This window comes from Patagioenas fasciata, chromosome 2 (genome assembly GCF_037038585.1).
Source record: "Patagioenas fasciata isolate bPatFas1 chromosome 2, bPatFas1.hap1, whole genome shotgun sequence".
Lineage (NCBI taxonomy): Eukaryota > Metazoa > Chordata > Aves > Columbiformes > Columbidae > Patagioenas > Patagioenas fasciata.
This window is the reverse complement of record NC_092521.1, coordinates 24,704,872-24,725,957: the sequence shown is the minus strand read 5'-3', so window position 1 is coordinate 24,725,957 and position 21,086 is coordinate 24,704,872. Positions and strand designations below refer to the sequence as shown.

Sequence of the window (21,086 nt, the reverse complement as noted above, 5' to 3'; positions counted from 1 at the left end):
AACGGTGGCTGTTCAGGTCTCCGGCTGCAAGGAGTGCCAGAGCCTGCTGCTGCCGGAGGAGGGAGGCCAGCACTCCACTTGTGTGAGGTGTGAGCAGGTGCAAGATCTGCTCGACATGGTTGTGAAGCTTAAGGAGGAGGTTGAGACGCTGAGGTCCATCAGGGAGTGCGAAAGGGAGATCGACTGGTGGAGTAACACCCTTACGTGTCGGTCGGAAAGGCCCCAGGGAGGTACCCCCGAAAAGGAGATGGACCTCCTGCCCTCCCGGACAGAGGCGGAGGTCCTGAGACAGCCCCACCCTTGTCGCTGTCGGGCAGAGGTAAATGACCTAAAAAAAGATGAGGGTTGGAAGCTTATTCCAGTTCGGCATCACAGGCAGCCCCACTCCCTGCCTGATTTGCCTCCCCAGGTGCCCCTCCGTAATAGGTTTGAGGCCCTGGATCTTGAAGAAGAGGTAGGTGAGGAGGTGGTGCCAAGCCTGCCTACAAGATCACATAGGAAGAGGCGGTTGACTACACAACTGAAGACTACCTCTGATAAGAAAGATAGAAGGGTGATTGTAATAGGAAATTCCCTTCTGAAAGGAACAGAGGGCCCAATATGCAGGGTTGCCCCTCATCTTAGGGAAGTCTGTAGTCTACCTGGAGCCCGGATCAAGGATATTGCTAGAGAGCTCCCCAGACTGGTGCACCCGACAGACTACTACCCACTGCTGGTCTTCCAGACAGATGGGGAGGAAGTTGCTTCCCGTAGTCTGAGGGGAATGAAGAATGACTTCAAGGTCTTGGGAAGGATGGTGAAAGATTCAGGGGCTCAAGTGATCTTCTCTTCACTCCTTCCCTCTTCAAGTGACGATGTGGGGTGGAATGGGAAAATTCAATCTCTAAATGGTTGGCTCCAAGACTGGTGCTACAGGCAGGGCTTTGGTTTTTTTGATAATGGCTGGTTTTATAAGACTCCAGTCCGGACAGTGTTATGCAGGAAAGGCTTATCTCGCAGAGGCAAAAGGATGCTGGGGCAGGAATTAGCTGGGCTCATTTGGAGAGCTTTAAACTAGCCTCGAAGGGGGATGGGGTTGTAGTTGGGCTTGCCCCAGAGGGGCAGCATTCTAAAACAGATGAGGACCGGGTGGCCTCCTGTGCCCCTAGGGAGAAATTGGTGTGCTCTGCTCGCTCCCTGAAATGCCTGTACACCAATGCGCGCAGCATGGGGAATAAGCAGGAGGAGTTAGAATCCTATGTTCAGTCGGGAGATTATGATCTGGTGGCAATTACAGAAACGTGGTGGGACAGTTCACATGACTGGAATGTGGTCATGGATGGCTATGCCCTTTTCAGGAAAGACAGGCCAGCCAGGCGTGGTGGTGGAGTTGCTCTCTATGTGAGAGAGCAACTGCAATGTACTAAATTCTGCCCAGGAGCAGATGAGGAACGAGTTGAGAGTGTATGGGTCAGGATCAAGGGACAGGCTGGCAGGGGTGATACTGTTGTAGGTGTCTATTACAGGCCACCAGATCAGACTGAGGAAGTTGATGAGGCCTTCTATGCGCAGCTGAGAGTGGCCTCACAGTCACAGGCCCTGGTTGTTGTGGGTGATTTTAACTTCCCTGATGTTTGCTGGAAGGACCATTCAGCCAGCCAGCCACAGTCCAGGAGGTTCCTCCAGTGCATTGATGATAACTTCCTCATGCAGATGGTGGAGGAGCCGACCAGGAGAGGTGCACTGCTGGATCTCATCCTCACTAACAAAGAGGGTCTGGTTGAAGCAGTAAAGGTTGAGGGCTGCCTGGGTTGCAGTGACCACGAGATGGTGGAGTTCAGCATCTCGTGTGGCAGGAACAGAATAGCAAGTAGAATTGCAACCCTGGACTTTGGCAGGGCTAATTTCGGCCTTTTCAAGCAACTGCTGAGGGAAACCCCATGGGCAAGACTGCTTGAAGGAAAAGGGGCCCAAGAGAGCTGGATTGCATTCAGAGATTGCTTCTTCCATGCTCAGGATCAGAGCATCCCCACACGTAGGAAGTCGAGGAAGGGAGCCAGAAGGCCTGCGTGGTTGAATAGGGATCTGTTGGGTATGCTCAAGCAGAAGAGGCGAGTTTACAGGTCATGGAAGCAGGGACTGGCCACTTGGGAGGAATATAAGGCTGCTGTTAGAGGATGCAGGAAGGCAGCTAGGGTAGCCAAGGCCTCCTTAGAATTACAGCTGGCGAGAGGGGTCAAGGACAGCAAGAAGAACTTTTTCAAATACATAGCAGATAAAACTAATACCAGAGGCAATGTAGGCCCACTGATGAATGAGGTGGGTGCCCTGGTGGCAGAAGACACAGAGAAGGCAGAATTGCTGAATGCCGCCTTTGTCTCTGTCTACTCCGCTGGAGGATGTCCTGGGGAACCCTGTACCCCTGAGACCCGGGATGAAGCCAGGTTAATGGAGGAGTTTGCTTTAGTCGATGAGGACTGGGTTAGGGAACAATTAAGTAGTCTGGACGTCCATAAATCCATGGGTCCAGATGGGATGCATCCGCGGGTGCTGAGGGAGCTGGCTGAAGTCATTGCTAGACCGCTATCCATCATTTTTGCCAAGTCTTGGGAAACGGGAGAGGTGCCCGAGGATTGGAGGAAAGCAAATGTCACTCCAGTCTTTAAAAAGGGCAAGAAGGAGGACCCGGGTAATTATAGACCGGTCAGCCTCACCTCTGTCCCTGGGAAAGTAATGGAACAGCTTATCCTTGGTGCCATCTCAAGGCACATCAGGGATAAGAGGGTCATTAGGGGCAGTCAGCATGGCTTTACCAAGGGTAAGTCATGCTTGACCAACCTCATAGCCTTTTATGAGAATGTAACAAGGTGGATGGATGATGGCAGAGCGGTGGATGTGGTCTACCTTGACTTCAGTAAAGCCTTTGACACAGTCCCTCACAGCATCCTCACAGCTAAATTGAGGAGGTGTGGTCTCGACAATAGAGTAGTGAGGTGGGTTGCAAACTGGCTTAAAGAGAGAAGCCAGAGAGTGGTGGTCAATGGTGCGGAGTCCAGTTGGAGGCCAGTATCTAGTGGAGTGCCTCAGGGGTCAGTACTGGGGCCAATATTATTCAATATATTCATTAATGATTTAGACGAGGGAATTGAGTGTACTATCAGCAAGTTTGCTGATGACACTAAGCTGGGAGGAGTGGCTGACACGCCAGAAGGCTGTGCCGCCATCCAGCGGGACCTGGACAGGCTGGAGAGTTGGGCGGGGGATAATCTGATGGAATTTAACAAGGGAAAGTGTAGAGTCCTGCATCTGGGCAGGAACAATCCCAAGTTCCAGTATAGGTTGGGGCATGACCTATTAGAGAGCAGTGTAGGGGAAAGGGACCTGGGGGTCCTGGTGGACAACAGGATGACCATGAGCCAGCACTGTGCCCTTGTGGCCAGGAAGGCTAATGGCATCCTTGGGTGTATTACAAGGGGGGTGGTCAGTAGATCGAGAGAGGTCCTCCTTCCCCTCTACTCCGCCCTGGTGAGACCCCATCTGGAATATTGTGTCCAGTTCTGGGCCCCTCAGTTCAAGAAGGACAGGGAACTGCTGGAGAGGGTCCAGCGTAGGGCAACAAAGATGATTAAGGGAGTGGAGCATCTCCCTTATGAAGAAAGGCTGAGGGAGCTGGGGCTCTTTAGTTTGGAGAAGAGGAGACTGAGGGGTGACCTTATTAATGTTTATAAATATATAAAGGGTGAGTGCCATGAGGATGGAGTCAGGCTCTTCTCAGTGGCAAACAATGATAGGACAAGGGGCAATGGGATCAAGCTGGAACACAAGAGGTTCCACTTAAATTTGAGAAAGAACTTCTTCTCAGTGAGGGTAACAGAGCACTGGAACAGGCTACCCAGGGAGGTTGTGGAGTCTCCTTCCCTGGAGACATTCAAAGCCCACCTGGACACATTCCTGTGCGACCTCACCTAGGCGTTCCTGCTCCAGCAGGGGGATTGGACTAGATGATCTTTTGAGGTCCCTTCCAATCCCAAACATACTGTGATACTGTGTGATACTGTGATACTTTTAGGAATCTCTGTTTTCTAGTCCTCACCAGCCTCCTTCACCAAATGTAGACATCTGTCACATGCATGTGTGTGAATTATAGGAGAATGTTTTGTGTTAAATGGATCAAATTTAACATTTAATTTGTGTTTTTGTTTCCTCAAGAAGATGCAAAAAAAAAATCAGTCCAATCTGGAATATTTCCTAATTATTATTTGGTTTAGCAACTGAGCCAAGACAAGAATAGTGACAAGAACAATTTTCACACTGCCTATTTTCTCTGCTTCTGCATATTTGCTACAGCTCTTCAGAAAGAGGGTGGTCAGGATCCCAAATGATGGCTCCAACTGTGTAATCACATTTTAATTCTGTTCTTCCCATTGTGTCCCTCTTACAATGCTTCTCATTTAAAACTTTTGTATCCTTTAAGCCTTTCTTTTAAAGCCTTCTCATGCTATTTATTTTCTTAAAGAATTTCCAAGAAATAATTATTTTTGCTTTCAATTTTCTGGAAATTATTTGAAATTCAAAATTGCTTTTTTTTTTTCCCACTCACACTTTTCCCCCATCCTCACCCCTAACGTCAACTTTGACAATTGAATTTTTTTGAGTCAATTAAAAAAATTAATCACAAGTATGAAAAATTCTTTCTTTACTGTGTCTCTTCTTTTATTGTGTTACAATCCCATAGTTTTTATCAGCCAGTAGTTCAGCTTTTGAGCACTGCGCTGCTTCAAATTACAGATTAATTTCCAAGAGACTTTTGGAATTGTGTGTAGTTTTCCTACTGGTGACCCGCGCACAGCAGCCCTCAATATGTTCCTTCTCTACCATTTTTCAAAGCCCACTGCTGCATTGCTTTACTTTTTTTTTCAGCTATGACTCAGTCTTGTATTAGTTTTCCCCACTTACCTGTCACACATTATTTGCTTGACTGTGGACTTGCTTTGATCATTAGTCAGATGATACTAGATCGCAGTTTGCTAAATATGAAAGGGAAATGGCTCATTCAATGTGTTTGTAGCCTACTTCTAATGGACATTTTCTACATCACCAACCTATAAACTAATTTTAACAATTAGTACTGGAAATCTAATACTGAGAGCCATCAAACTGGCCTTAAATGTGCAAATGGATGGTGCAAATCATTGGTGGAGGAAGATGATGCAGTAGTAGTCTAGGCAAAGCCAGACCATTATGTGGAAAAACTCTCCAGAGAAGTAACAGAATTCACTAGGAAATGGCACCAAGCCTGGCCAAGCTGGACAGCTTATTTCTGAGGGTAAAGGGAAGGATGGCGACAGAAAAACCCACAGTCTGTGACTATTCTAGTTACCTTCGTTGTGTGCTGATTGCCCACAAGTGCACTGAGACAACATGTTCCTCACTTGACCTCTAAGTAAAATAAATCTTCATCATGTTTATGTTTAGTGCAATAAGTGATCAACATAAACCAGATGTATTTATCTAAGGTTTGGATGTATTTGTCAGTTCTTTCATGAACAAATAGTTTCCTTACATGTATATTTTAACACTTTCTAAATTAAACAATGCAGAAGAGATGAATGGTATGTACCTAATGTTATACTATTTTTTCATTATTCTGTTCCCTTTTTTTATGTTGTGAGAGAGCATCATGTAAGTATCCAGTTCTTAAAAGCTCTTAACCAGATGGTTTCAGTCAGCAATGAATTGATAACTATGCTTCAGTCTGGAAAAGGGTGCATTTCTCTTTTGAACAGATGATAGTTTTGTTCCTTGAAACATTTCATTATAGCATTATTTCCGAAAAAATTATTTCCTTGCATTGAAGGAAGAAAAGTGCAACTCAGCTATCTTCCAGCATAAAACTAGGGGAAACTAAGGGAAAAATTTATGTTGTTCAACTTGAAATGTTCTTATATTTATTTCATGAACATTGTTTTGATCCCTGTAAAGGATGCTCCTTTCACAAACTTGGCCTAACTTTTCTAGAGAAGAGTGGTTGTTTCAGATAAAGGCTATTCTTTACTCATTACACTGTATTTGTTTGTTTAACTTAATCTCTTCCATTTTTCTCTAAAGACGTTCACATCTTACATTAGTACATAGAATAGTACAAAAGAGGAAATGTGGCTGAAACAAGCTGGAAAAATATCTATTTGTGGATATTTGTACTGGAACAAGAGAGTTAAATGACTGTTTATGCTGTTCATCATGCCGCTTGATATGAAGCAGGCAGCTATAAAAGAAAATTCATATTTGCTTGGTTAGTGTCTTCAGGCATGTTCCAAAAGCCTTCTTTGTGGCTGTAAATGATCATTACGTGTTGAGCAGTCTTTGGGCCTGATCCTGAGCAACACAAAGTATTCTGCTTTCCAGAGATTTCACTGGGTGAGCTTGGGGTTCTCAGAAACCTTAGTCTATTGAAAAGAAAGCCCAATATGCTTCATTCAGTCAGGTGCTGAACTGACCTCATTTGTCATAGTAATTTTTCTAATGAGACCTTTTGCTTGGGAGGGGTAACTTGCTATGGTATTTCACACAAAACAGAAAAATTATAAAACCCAGAAGTGAAATATCCCCAAGTCTTTTGGTGTTGTGTTTTCATTTTCTTTCCATTTCCAACCTCGTCATCAGTCATCTAAGAGGGTTATACACACACACAAAAAAAAAAAACACCACACCACAAATAAACGCTTTTTTCTTTTTCTTTTTTTTTTCCTCCCCCAAAAAACACCCAAAAATGTCCTTCAAATTTTTTAGAGAAATATAGAGTCAAGCAACTATACCAGGTACCATTGGTATTCTGTTATTCTGTTATCAATAGTTGTTGCCTTCAGCTGAAGGAAGGAGCTCCTCAGCTTTGAGTGGTTGTTCCTGCTGGCATAAGAGTTTCACTGTTTAACAGAACATTGGCATAATCTGTGTTAGAGTGAGCTCATCTCTAAAAAGATGTTCATAGCTTCCTGAAATGTATTTGTGATCTGTAGTCCGCCTGTGCATTATAGAAGATCAAAGAATTTCATATTCATGCAATTATGTTTTGTAGCTCAGGACCTTTGTGCTGTGGAGAAACATGCCTGTGAGCAGATTTGTGTGAACACACCTGGGTCTTACGTCTGCCAGTGTTACGAAGGGTATGAGCTTCATGCAAATGGAAAGAATTGTATTGGTGAGTATGAGTTTAGCAATTCACATTTCTCTCTTCACACAAACCAAAGGGAAATGAAATGTAAACTAGTGTCCAGTTTAGCCACAGACAATGATGGGAAGCTCTCATCTCCTGTATCAGTGGTAGAAAAGGAAGAACACATATTGGTGTGTACGTACACCTTTACTGATAATGAATGGTGCCTTGGGAAAATTATTCCAACGAATTTCACACAGAAAGTAACATTGCTGTTTTGAACACACCAGATGTTTTATTCTAGATCCGTGTAGGTGGCCAGTAATGTACTGACATGATATATATGACCATTAAAAAGCAAACAAAGCCAGACAAACTTGGTAGCTCCTCTTCAGACAGCAGTTATACATGGAGAAACTTGAAAGTGGACAATTTTTTGCCATTTCTCACTTGCTTTTATGATCATGCCAGGATAGATTTCAAACTCTTTTGGGGAAGATGACTTTAAGGAAAGTTTAGCCCTCCATAAGAACCCAAGCACCATGTGCCTTTAGTTTTCGCTATAGGCAGTAAAGAACTCTACTACCATATAAGTAGCTCACTCTTCTTCCACATTTATATACAGTAAATATTTTTAGCATAAACTTTTTCACTAGCCTATTAGCCTTCTCAGGAAGTTTTCATTCCGTGCTACATTTTGGTAAAATATTGTCTTCTGGTATCCACCACAAGAAAATCCCTAGTGAGTCCTGGTTGCCTTATTTGTTAGGTATTCTCTTCAGGCAAGAACTTAAATGCGTGCTTAATTTCAAACACATGTTGAAAATCCCTGAAAGTGAATCCTTTGCCGTAAATCTGCCTCAGGCCACCACAATGTTCTCGTTAGGCAGCTTGCTCTTTCTTGTCATTTTAAAGAACCCTAACATTATGTAATCTGTCTCTTATTACCTTCACAGAGCTATTACCTTGCAGAATAAGTCTATTTTGAGATGCAAAATAGATGACAGTTTAGGGAAGTGAACCTTCTGCGTGTTGTTTCAAATGGGACACACAAATGAGGTTTTGAGGTTTTTTAGACCTAGGATAACGTATGTGGTTTTGAAGAACATTCACTCTGTACTCACTCTTCAGAAGTCTTTCTCTTACTTGTAGCTTCATTATCTCAGTATAGGAGTGTTTAAATTCCTCAACATAATTTATCCCCAGTACACTAATCTACCATTTTAAGAACCTGCTTTCTGAAGTTGAATTGTTTTGAAAATGTAGCTAATGATGGCTGTTTAGGCAAGATGGCCTGTTAGATGTTCTGGCCCAAATGTCTACATCTAATGCTCCACAGAAGTTCATGAAATAACCTTAGCTAATCCTCATGACCTTTACATATGTTAGGATAAAGCATATATTTCTCTGCTATTGATTTGACTATATCCTGAGATAGAAAATTTGTACTTCTCTTGGCAGCTTCTTTCATCCTTAATTCTTTCCTACCTTATATTCTAGTCTGAAATATTCACCCTTAGTGTCATCAACTGTTGTTGCTATTTTCTCTCCATCAAGTTGGAGGTGCTTTACAGCCCAAGATATTCTTACCAGGAATGTAGATACAATAGCATTGTAGGGATAAAAATAAATTTTAGTAAAATTCTTTGTATGTCAAACCTGATATTGTCCTCTATAATACAAAGTCTATTCTTCTTATTAAAAGCTTCAAAATATTTCTGTGGCATTTATTATATTTCTTGCAGTATCACTTGGTTTTGGCCTGTTAATCGATTCTCTGCAAAGTCTGAAGAGAACTATTTGAAGGTGTGATACATCTTTTACATTTTTTGTACCTCCTCACTTATTGTCGTCGACATGTAGAGATATAGGCCTGTTATAAGTTCTGTTGATGACATTTGAAGCTTTCATATTCTCTATTATTTTCAGTTATTTTCAAAATACAGTTCATGCATGGGTTTATTATGGTATCTTGCATTTTATAGCTGTCTTTCCTCTCCACTTGATTTCTATTCATTTATACCTGGTTTATCAAAAACCACGTACTCATGCTATTCATATCCCTGCAATACTTAGCAGTATTAGTTGTGAATTTAAAGCACATTATTAGCACTTCTATTTTTCATTTTTCTTTTGTGTTTATTTGACCATTTAACTTTTTCATTTCTTGCTGATGCATGTGAATGGTTCAATGTATGTTAATCATGTTTAACCTATGAAGAACTTAGCCTTGCTACATTTCCTGAACAGGAAAAGATTGTCTGATAGTTTGCAGTTTTGATACTAATTTTTCTGTGAATGGTAGTAGCTGTCAGTTTCCAGAATTTTACTTTTCAGATTTGAACAATTTAAGATTTTTAAGGAATATGCTACTACCAAGAAAGTACAGCTTCTGCAGATGTGATCACCAATGAATAACCATCCTTGCTTGAAAATCTTGTAAAAGAGACTATGTATAGTACTGAATCAGTAGTGATAACTCTCAGTTTTCATTACTTAAGCTAGTTAACTGTTCCTTTCTGTGAATTATTTATTATCAAATGAGCAGGATCCTAAGAAGATCGTGGTGTACACATATACCAGAGATCACTAAGCACAACAGCAGTTTTGCAAAAAGCAGTGACTTAATCACAGACTGTTAGGGATTGGAAGAAACCTCATTACGGTTACTCTCTCCTCTTCATCCAGAGAATGAAGAGAGAATTTCAGTAGGACATACACATCATCGTCTCAAAGAGCCAAAGGTTTCTCTCTAAGATATTTAAGACTTCTAATATTTTAACTCCAGCAAAAGTAAATGATAAAGTGAAGAAAACTCTTCTCACAGGCAGGTTTATTAAGTTGTCTTCCTCTTTTCTGATGGACTAATTTCTCTGGCTAAGGATCAAAGGCAATACTAATTGCTTCATTGACACACGAGTTGCCCAGTTACCTGAATGGCAATAATTAAATAAAATCTCATAACCAGCAGCTCACAACATATCCATTCCAAGTGACCACTGAATGGCCAACCACTCTGAGTGTTTGCAACACACAGTTCATGAGCAAATTTGTAGACTAAACGATATTTGAAACCGTCTGCTCAGTGACAGGTATGGCTGGCAGAGCACTATCACTTTGCCTTTTTAAACAGCTTTCCATGTTAGCTGCCCTCCTTTCAAATAAAAAAAATATCCTGTCAGTTGAAGTTTGGTGGTAATGAGCTATTCTTTCTCCATCATGTAGCTGGACACTCAGTCTCTCCACTTTCATGGTGCAGCTGGACATGCTGTCCTTTCTTTCCTGGCACCGGTGCTCGACTGTCTCCATATTGCTGCAGCTGTTGGGCTTGGGACCTCTTCTGGCAGTGGTTTGGCTGCTGGCACCTCTCAACAGTCCTGGCACTGCTTAATTTTCAGGCTGCTTTCTAGGTTCTTATGAGTCTTCTGTAAGTCTGCTCTACTCTTCTCTCACATTCTTTTTCATCCTCCTTATGCTTGTACTTACTTTGTTGCCTTTTCTTCCTGCCCTCTTCTTCTACCCTTCTTACTTCATTCTCCTAAGTCTGAGTAACCTGTATAAACATCACAGGAGTAAAATAACAACATAAGAGAAAGGTGACCCATGCTGTTCACAGTTCAGAGGGCACTGTAAGCACACGGAGTGTAGAACTGGTCACTGGAAGCAAAAGATGGCTCTCATCACTTACCAGCTAATTCCAGGCAAGAAAAACAGGGTGCAACAGACATGGGGAGATGGCAACTGAATTAATTGCTTGCTCACTAAAAAGGTCATTAATTCATCCTTTGTAAAAGTTTCTTATTGAAATAGGCATGGGTTAACATTAAAAACAGTGAGATACGTAATGTTTGCATTCTAATGTGTATCTCATGACTCATTACAGATATACGAAAATAACAAAACTTTTAAAAAGAGGGAAAATATTATTCTGCTTTGCTCTTATACAAATTGTGTATATTTTCTATAAACCAAGTAGAGGACTAGTGCCAGTCTGCAAGGCTAAGCCTGCCCAGAATTAGGGGAATTTGTTTACAAAAATCATTGAAAAAAGGAAATAATACTTATCTCCAAAAGCAACTGTCAAGAGAGAGTGTTCTCACTTCCTAACTGTCTTAGTGGAAAGGCATTATTTAAGTTGATATGGTCCTTATTCTTGCAGGGCAACGGACCTACTACTGTGAGTAAGAGGTCCCCAGAATTAATGTGAATGGAAAAAAGCAAGCCTGGAAGAATTAGGTTGTGGTGGTTTTGGTTTTGTGGGGTTTTTGTGTGTGTGTTTGTTGCTGGTGGTGGGTTTGTTTGTTTGTTTGTTTGTTTGTTTGTTTGTTTGTTTGTTTGTTTTTGTGGGATTTGTTTGTGGTTTATGTGGGTTTTGTTTGTTTGTTTGTTTTCCCCCTATTGGTCCACAGTATGTCAGGAGCTGCATAGCTATAAGAAGGCACAGTTCCTCCCTCAAGAGATTGTAATCTAAAAGTGCTTAGGGTCATAGGCTGGAAGGAATGTCCTGTGAGGAGTAGATGAGGACTTTGGGCTGGTCTGTTCTGGAGAACAGGAGGCTGAGGGGCGACTTCATTGCTCTCTGCAGCTTCCTGAGGAGAGGACGTGGAGAGGAAGGTGCTGAGCTCTTCTACCTGGGATCCAGTGACAGGACACGTGGGAATGGTTCAAAGCTGCACCAGGGGAGGTTCAGACTGGACATGAGGAAGCATTTCTTTACTGAGAGGGTGGTCACACACTGGAACAGGCTTCCAAGAGAGGTGGTCGATGTCCCAAGCCTGTCAGTGTTTAAGAGGAATCTGGACAATGCCCTTAACAACATGTTTTAACTTTTGGTCAGCCCTGAAGTGGTCAGGTGGTTGGACCAGATGATCACTGTAGATCCCTTCCAACTGGAACTAGTCTATTCTATTCTATTCTATTCTATTCTATTCTATTCTATTCTATTCTATTCTATTCTATTCTATTCTATTCTTCTATCCTATCCTATCCTATTCTATTTTCATTTCAGTAGGGTTGAAATGCAGAAGAGGAGGTGAATTTATGGAGCAATCCATATGGGCTGTTTCCCAGATATGATGCTGGATAGAAAAAAATATTTATTCTTTAGACTACTTATATCTCAATGGGTCTTCTAAAGCACTTGAAAATATGCATGTGTTTAGAATTAATTTAAGAGGAAGGCTGACTAATTGTATGACACATTATATCCTTGAAATATATATTCAGTAAATATGTTTTTATATGAAGTTATTCAGTCTGGAAACAGGAAGGCACTTGCCAGGAAAATGGTCTCACATAGAAGCCAGTAAGTAGTCTGATGGGACTTGATTCAACACAAATATTCTGGAGGGCTAAAAGAAGCTCTTTCAAAGTAACTAAATTGATTATCTGCCTTCCTGACTAGATGACCTTGACCTTAACACACCTAAGTATACACATGATTTGCAAAGGCAGAGCTATTGGAGAAGGAACTGATTTCATTAAAACAAATTACTGCCTCTTAAAGCAATTTGGGAGGCACAGCAGTATAAAGTAATGAAAAAGTTACTTGGCGAAGAAGGGGAAGCTGTCTCGTTAAATGTCTGTGTGAAGCTGAACGTGTTACTGTCTTCTGCAGAAAGAATTAGGTAAACTTGCCTAATGTGGGCTTGGCAGCTCTTTCAGGAGAGAATACCTGCTTTGTCACTTATCTTTAATTTCTTCTAAGACTTCTGTGAAGAAACAGCTTAACCTGCAAAGAAATTTTAAAAAAACTTTTCACTTTTCACTTCTTCACTTCTTCAGCACTTTTGAATGGGCTGAATGGAGTAAGCTCTGAAGCATTACCTTACTACCCTTTGGCAATCAATCTCATAAATATGGTTTTGTGTGATAAGTGACTGGACTTATTAAATAAGTAACTGGACTAGCTATGATGTTTTATTTCTCTCATACAAAAGGCGTTATATAAGCACAGTATCAGTGGTCAATATCAGCCTGAAGCTCTCAGGCTTCACAGCTGCTATGCACAGGATAACTCTGGAGCATGAGAGGGAATCAATGTACTGTGAGAGTCCTCAGTGTAGAAGGTGTTGCCATGGGTCTCCTCCATACTCAGGCTACAGGAACAGCTCTTGAGAACTAGTACAACCGGGAGGGAACTAAGGAAAGCAGAGCAATTCCAGGACTGCAACTGGAGAGACAGAAGACAGAACTAAATCAAACTGCTATCCCCTAGTCTACAGTGTGAACATCTGGACAGAGTTACTAATGGAGACATGGTTTCCAGATTTGAGAAGACATGTTGAGGAGGCTTCTGACAATCCAAGAGTTGATAAATGTTCAAAGGGTAGGAGAAATCATCCAGGACTCATGACAAATCAGATGTACCAATGGGTATTGAGCACACACTGCTTTTTCCAGAAAGGCTCTTCAGGACAGAAATTATGTCAGCTTTTCCTTTTTTTATAGCTACTGTGTGTAACTAGTACCATAATCTCTGTACATAATAGTTCCAAGTTTGTTTTTGTAATTGTACGCTTTGGTCTTGTTCTCTTTCAGTTGTAGACTACTGTGCTTTGGACAACCAAGGTTGCCAACATGAGTGTGTTAACACTGAAGACTCCTATTATTGTAGATGCCACCCAGGGTTCATTTTAAATCCAGACAAAAGAACATGCAGAAGTAAGTTGTGATAATGTTAAATTACGAACACTTTGTACTTCTTATGTCTTCCAGTTCTCAGCAGTAATATTCCCACTGGTCCTGGGAACACTGAATAATGCGTCATGTACAAAAAATGTTGGAGTACCCTCCAAGCCAAAGGTCATGAAAGCAATGAGAGTTGTTTTGGGGGGTAATTTGTTTTTTGGGGAGACAAAGTAGGGTTTTCTTCTGTGAATAGGAAGCTTTTAACATGAAACCAGGCTCCTTTTTCAATAGTAAACGTCAAAAGCTTTGTCTTGCATAGTTTCTTAGATATCCAGATTTTTCAGTTAGAGTGTCATCTCCCCAGCTAGGTAAAAAACCAAGTCTGAACAAGACAATTTCTAATCAGCTTGTAAGACAAGCTAAAATTAAATAGAGTTAGTTTCACAATCAGAGGAAACATTGCAGCCTATTTTTCTATGGATTTTTCTCAATAGCTTCCATGTTTCCACCAGGTTATAACAACTTCATAGCTTTGCTTGTTTGTTGTTTGTCAAATTTGATTGTTATGTGCTAACAAGCTCAAAAGTGACTGCAATTGGGAGGGAATATAAAGCGGAAGGGAACTGACAGACCAGAAAGTACTTTTGCCAAGGATTCCCTTACTTGGGAAAACAAACTACAACCTCCACAGTGTTTAATGTCATAACTCACTTTCAGAAAGTGTGAAAGGAAAACCTTAATGTATATTCCTAGTACAAAATTCAAAAATATGGATCTTGGTAAAGAAATGTTGCTATTGTGTCTGTAAGCAGACAAACTCCATTAGTTTTACATGAGTGGAACTGCTGATGCCAGTGGTGAATTTAGCCTTATATTATTGAATAATGTCTACCGATATTATTACTCAAAAAAAGCATCAATACAGAACTGCATTTCTATGCTTTTTACAGTCTTGGAGGCCTTTCAGTCTTAAGGATGAGAGACTATATTAACTTATAGACTACATTGCGTATTGTGCTTGATATTTATTTCACTTCATTTCAACATTTAGAGACATGTACTTCTAGAAAGTGCTTGCTCACAGCTTTGACACAAATTTATGGCAGTGTCTGTACTTTCCTTGACTATGCGGGGAATCTGAGTGACTTGTCAAACTAGGCACCTAATTTCAAATGCTGGCTGGACAGGATCTCTGGAGTCATCTACTCTAGCTTCCTCTTCAAAATGGAACTGCCACAGACTGTAGACTGGGTCAGTTGTGATTTTGTCTAGCTAAGTCTCTAAAAGCTTCAACGGAGAGTCAACAGCCTCTCTGGGCAACCTGTTTCACTGCTCTAGAGAAAAATTTTCCTCATGTCCAACCTGAATTACCCAAACCACAGGTGATGACCATTGTTCCTTCTTATATCATTTGATACTACCAAAAGCGTTTAGCTCCATCACCTACAACAAGTAATTGTGGTCTACAGCTAGACACCTTTCTCTTCATCATACTAAATAAGACCAGATCGCTCAAGCTCTCTGCACAAGCCATGTGGACTATGTACCAACAGCCTTCATAGGTCTCTGTTGAGCCCTCTTCATTTTACTCCCCTTAACTGGGGAGAGAAGGGAAGGGACTGTTCCGGAACTGGACAAACTATGTCAAATGCAGCCTCATCAGTGCTGAGTACACCAGTGTTGCCCAGTATGAGGTTTGCTTTTTGTGTAGTGAGAGCACACTGTTGGCTCAGATTACAGCTCACACTCTCTGTAAACTTCAGATCACTGGATTAAAATGTTGTAAATTTAAAATCTTTACCATAAATTTCTACATATTTGGTTTACATACTGAATCTTGGGGATGATCACCAACTCACACCCATGCCAGAGCAGATCTCTGCATCAGCGAGCAGGCCTGGGCCTGGGGTGCCAGCTCCTGAGGTCTCGTGATTACCTCAGAAACCTGGCTTTCCTTTCAAAAATAGAAAGTAAGCTTTCATGCTCGTGGCTACAAAGAAAAGGTTGAAAATGTAAATGTTATCAGTACGGTCAGGCATATCTGACAAATGTTTTCTCTGGGAGTTATTCCAGACTTCTCAAAATTAAATACAAGGAACATGGCTCAGGAGTGCAACCCTGCCAACACCAGCAGAGTACTCCATGTGTGGCTGGAAGAGAGCAGCAAATTCAGATTACAAGTGAGGCGGGTAGAGGTCATTCTTAGGTACTAAATTAACTGTTAAGGGGACTCTTGCCACTCTTGCTGCTAGAGAAAAGAAAACAAATTAACTGGTTTTTACTTAGCTTATTTCTGAGCAATTATATGGCTTACTGACACAATTTTTTCCCATTTAGGACCGGACTATTGTGCTCTTCAGGACCATGGCTGTGAACAGGAATGTGTTAATACAGATGATTCCTATTTTTGTCGATGCCAAGAAGGGTTTAGACTTAATCCAGATAAGAAAACATGCAAAAGTGAGTAATCCTTTGGATGGTGTTAAACCTGCTGTGAATGGTTTCCCTTCTGAAAGGATGAAATTTTTCTTTATAATTAAGGTTGAAACAAATGTTTCTTTATAAACTTGAATTTTAACTGAGGCAGTTATGCTGGAAAAATGTATTGTTTTCTGTTTTATAGACCAGATTGTATATTAGATGTTTCTGAAGAGATTTATGGAAACCTGAGGCATAATACAGGAACCAGAGTGGCTCAAAACCAATAAGTTCATTACTTATTTGAAACTTTTTGACTTTGTCTTGTAGTGACACAAACAACTTTAAAAAAAAAAAGTCACCTCGCTTTGCCCAGTTGGTTTAGCCAAGGACAGATGTATTTCATTAGCTAGGGAAAGTGTTAGATACGTAATGTAGCTCTTAAAATCAATTTGAAGTTACACACTAAACTCAACAGTTTCCTTAAAAAAAAAGAAAAAACAGCAAAGTCAGGGGTCTAAACCAATCACACATACTATTTACTTTAAAAAGATTTTCATATTACTGCACTTCTTGAGTAGGGGCCTGGAATCACAGCAGATTTTCAATGCAATGTTAAAGTTTAAGGAGAATGTATTAAGCAAAGTGAACTAGCTTCAGCGAGTGACTCAGTTCTTGCGGGGGGAGAGCTGTGCTGCTATTTTATGAATAAGAAGCTTGCCTGGAGCAACATAATTACATTTCTAGATGCTCATAAAATTTATCTGGTTTTGGAACTGTATTTTCTTTCAGTCTTAAAGATGCATTCTCATGAAGCATCCCAGTCTACACACTGCCATTTTTACAGCGATCTATGCTATTCTGGTTTTTGTTATCTATATGGTATTTTAATAGTTTCAGGTTTTTATAGATTGCATGTGCCTTGGTGGGTACAGGAACAAAAGAACAGCATTGTGTAGAATATTTATTGGCAAGGATGCAATTGCAAATTGAAGGCAAATTGTAGTTCCCATTTAGTGTATTTTTCCTTAACCTTAGGGGGCTTTGGATTTGGCTGTAAACCTGGTGACATTTCCAGGATTAAGCTCTGATTCCAAAACTTGTTATAATAACGCTCATGTTAGATAAGCTTGTAAAATAAAGCAGAACATCTTAATAAATCAGGGAAAATGCATCACTGGCAACCAGCATCAGGCCTTCCTGCTTCACCACAATGCATGACTTCTGATGAATGTGGTGGTCAAAGTGAAGTCTTGAATAGCCAAATATTTGCGATCACTTTCAGATCCTCAGCTCACTATCAACTTTAGTAGGTGCCCAAAGCACAGGATCCAGCATTGTTTAGGAAAAGTGAGTTTTTTTAAGCCATTTACTTCAGAAACAGTCATGGCTGGCTTGAATTCTTCACTGTTTTTCTCTCCACAGAAGTAAACTTTGATACTTTAGGTCAGCATGATTGTGAATGTGAACATGTTAACACTGAAGAGTCAATTGTGTGCAAATGTTATCCTGGATACGCCAAACAACATGATGGCAAAATGTGCAGAAATGAGTGTGCCTCATGAACTGCAGAGATTAGTTACTGCAGCAGGGCGAGGTGTGAATGGAGTGAGAAAATGCTCCTGGGCCCTTTTTGAGATCTTTCTGATCTATGCAAACCTATGTTACTGTAAAGTCCAACATGAGCCAGGCCTGGTGAAGTAATGCTGTAGTGTGATCCCTGATCCAGTAAAGAATCATGGAATAATAGAATTGTTAAGATGGGAGAAGACCTTTAAGATCATCGAGTCCAGCTGTTAACCTAGCATTGCTAAGTCCACCACTAAACCATGTCCCTAAGCACCACATCTACACAGCTTTTAAACATCTCCAGGGAGGGTGACTCAACCACCTCCCTGGGCAGCCTGTTCCAGTACCTGACAACCCTTTTGGTAAACAAATTTTTCCTAATATACAACCTAAACCTCCCCTGGCACAACTTGAGGCCATTTCCTCTTGTACTGTGTTAGGGAATAGAATGCCTGAGCTTATTGAATTATTAGGTATACTGCTTCTTATAGAGCTTGTTTAGAAACTGCTCATCTAGAATTCACTTAGCATAAGTTTGCTTAGCATAACTTCTGAAAGCTGTGATCCTTTGAACTTTCTGCTGTGTTAAGTATAAAAGGCCACAGAGTCTTCCCCGAGCCTGTAGCGCTGCCCGGGGTTGTTGTGACCCAAATGCAGGACCCGGCACTTGGCCAGCTGGTCCAGATCCCTCTGTAGAACCTTCCTGCCCTCAAGCAGATCAACACTCCCATCCAACTTGGCATGGTCTGTAATTTACTGAGGGTGCCCTTGATCCCTTCATCCAGGTCACTGATAAAGATAATAAACAGAACTGGCCGCAATACTGAACCCTGGGGAATACCACTTGTGACCGGCCACCAACTGGATTTGGCTCCATTCACCACAACTCTTTGGGCCTGGCCGTCCAGTCAATTCTTTAGCCAATAGAGAGTACACCTGGCCAGGCCATGAGCTGCCAGCTTCTCCAGGAGAATGCTGTGAGAACTAAAGCATCATCTTCTCCAAGCCAAATAACTGGGAAAATGCATTCAGCCAAGGTGTCTTAAGACAAAAGCAGAGCTCACTGTTGAACATTTGTATCATTGCTATGTGCTACGTAAACTGCAGCAAAGATAATACTGATATATGTCGATGTGTGGAGATAAGTAGAGACTTCCCCCTTCTATATGTTTGCACTTTCAGTGATCTGTTCAATAAAATGTCCTCTTTTAATATGAATGTTTCTAAAGGAAGGATCAGTGTTGCACCAGAAAAACCCAACAACATTGCCCACTTGAAGTCACCCAGCTTTTAAAATACGCTTGTATTGCAGAGAACCATTTTGCACATCATCTGAAATACTGGCAGCATTTTTCCTTGATGTATTTATGACATGTTTTTTCCAAAGAAACACTCAGTCACTAAAATAAAAAAAAAAAAAATTACAGGCCAGGGAGTAATTTTTTTAAAATAAACTCTTTGTGATAAAGCCATATTTAAGGAAATTTGGGTGTGTTGCAAGAGCTCAGAACTTTTTAACAATTATGATTTTAGGCTATCACAAGTTGAATACCTAAAAATTGATACATCCCAAGACACTCATTATTTTTAAAAATAGTAACCCTTCCCCTTCTTACAATTTTTTTTACACATAGAATGAAGCACACATGATGACCCAATTTACAATAATACTAATTTCTAAAGCCTGGTAAATTAGCAGCTTTGTGATTACTGCACTGTGTCAGGGAGTGTGTGTTAAAACATTCTGTGTGAGGACCCAAAATATTTAAATGTTAAAATTCATGTTAATGTCTGTGTTTGTATTGTAAAAGATGGTGCCAAACAGATGTGATTTTTCACAGAGAGACTGAGATTTTTTTTTTATTATTATTTTTTTTTTTTCCACGTTTTTGTGTGTTCTGAGAAGTTACACAAGCCTCTTCATGATGATGTAAACTCTTGGAAAAAGGAGAATGTTCCAGCTGGAACTTGGTTAACTAGTAAAAACTGACACCTCAGCTTCACTTGCTCAAGCCAACATTATCGCTGTCTATGTGTAATGGTGAATCTGGACCAATTACTGCAAACTTGTTGCTTAGTTAAATAAACTAATGAACAGCAATATTTAGAACTAAGTAATTTTACATTAAGCACAGGTTTTTGGGTTTTTTTTAAATGTAAACAAATAGCTGCAGACCTGCCTGTTCACATCTGTAAATGATTTTCAAATAGAGACATATGAGACTGTGTTTGTGTCTGAGGGAGCTCCACTATCTTTGATTGAGTTAAGCTAAAGTGATTTGGGCCTATATAACTAAAAATAGCCATTAACAAATTGGCAATAAAATATTATGAGGAAGTTCAGAGTAAAGCTTTTTTCCAAAAATGTGCTTTTTCTGTACTTACAGAGTCAATAGATTACACAGTACATCTGCAAGTGCACATATCTCACTCTACTACTTTGTTATCTATTCTATTTGACAATATAATTTTTAAACCTGATTCACACCTCTCTCTCCCTTCTCCTCACCCTTCATCTTTCACACAGCCAGTTGCATACAAGACTGAAAAAAAAAAAAAAACCAATCCATTTTACCTTGTTTGGAATAGGAAAATCAAAGAAAAGGAACATATTAAGCCACTCTGATAATTTGTATCTGTCCCCAATGATGCTTTAACCACTTGAACCTGTTGGCTGGTTAAAGTTTTAAATTGGTGATTTCTCATCCTGTTGAAAAATAATTTACTGTTTATGACATAATCTAAAAGCCATAATTTCTATTTCAAGAGTTACTAATGTTCATACTTTCTCTCTGAGAAAATGTGATGGTGAACAAAAGAGAGAGTCTTGCTTTTGAAAGAAAGCAGGCATGACTCTGTGGGTAAGACAAGGCAGGTCTTCAAGGTTATCCCTTCACTCCACTTTGCATTAGTTTCCCTTTGTGATTTTTGGCAAGGGAGATCTGTACTTCATCAGGTTTGTTATCTGCCAAGTAGGATCATTGTATTAATTTCACTTAGATGTTGACTCAGATTACTCAAATAGGTGGGTATGCTGCATAAATAAAAAGCTATAGTGATCTTTTTCCCTTGATTCGCAAAGGCAGTGTGTACTAACTGCAGTGTCACAGTGTAGGTATCTAAGGCTCCAGTGTGATTTCTTCAATTATTAACACAAATCAATAGGAGTGGACCACTGTGCTGAAAGCAATCATGGCTGCGAGCAACTGTGCCGAAATACTGATGACTCCTACGTCTGTGAGTGCTCCGAAGGGTTTGTCATCAATGAGGACCTAAAAACCTGCACACGTAAGTCTTATGAGAACCTCCTTGATCTCAGCTTACCTGGGAAAAGTTT

At 40.6% G+C, this 21,086-nt stretch overlaps 1 protein-coding gene across 9 annotated transcripts in view; it reads left to right on the top strand.

Moving 5' to 3' along the window:
• The window catches only part of MATN2 (matrilin 2), a 74,240-nt gene that overhangs the window by 30,984 nt on the left and 22,170 nt on the right, over positions 1 to 21,086 (top strand). For all 9 annotated transcript variants that reach the window (XM_065832349.2, XM_065832350.2, XM_071803924.1 and 6 more), the window contains 4 exons: positions 7,055 to 7,177; positions 13,673 to 13,795; positions 16,100 to 16,222; positions 20,915 to 21,037. In XM_065832349.2, the coding sequence (XP_065688421.1) occupies positions 7,055 to 7,177; positions 13,673 to 13,795; positions 16,100 to 16,222; positions 20,915 to 21,037 (492 nt within the window). The remainder of the gene's footprint in view (positions 1 to 7,054; positions 7,178 to 13,672; positions 13,796 to 16,099; positions 16,223 to 20,914; positions 21,038 to 21,086) is intronic.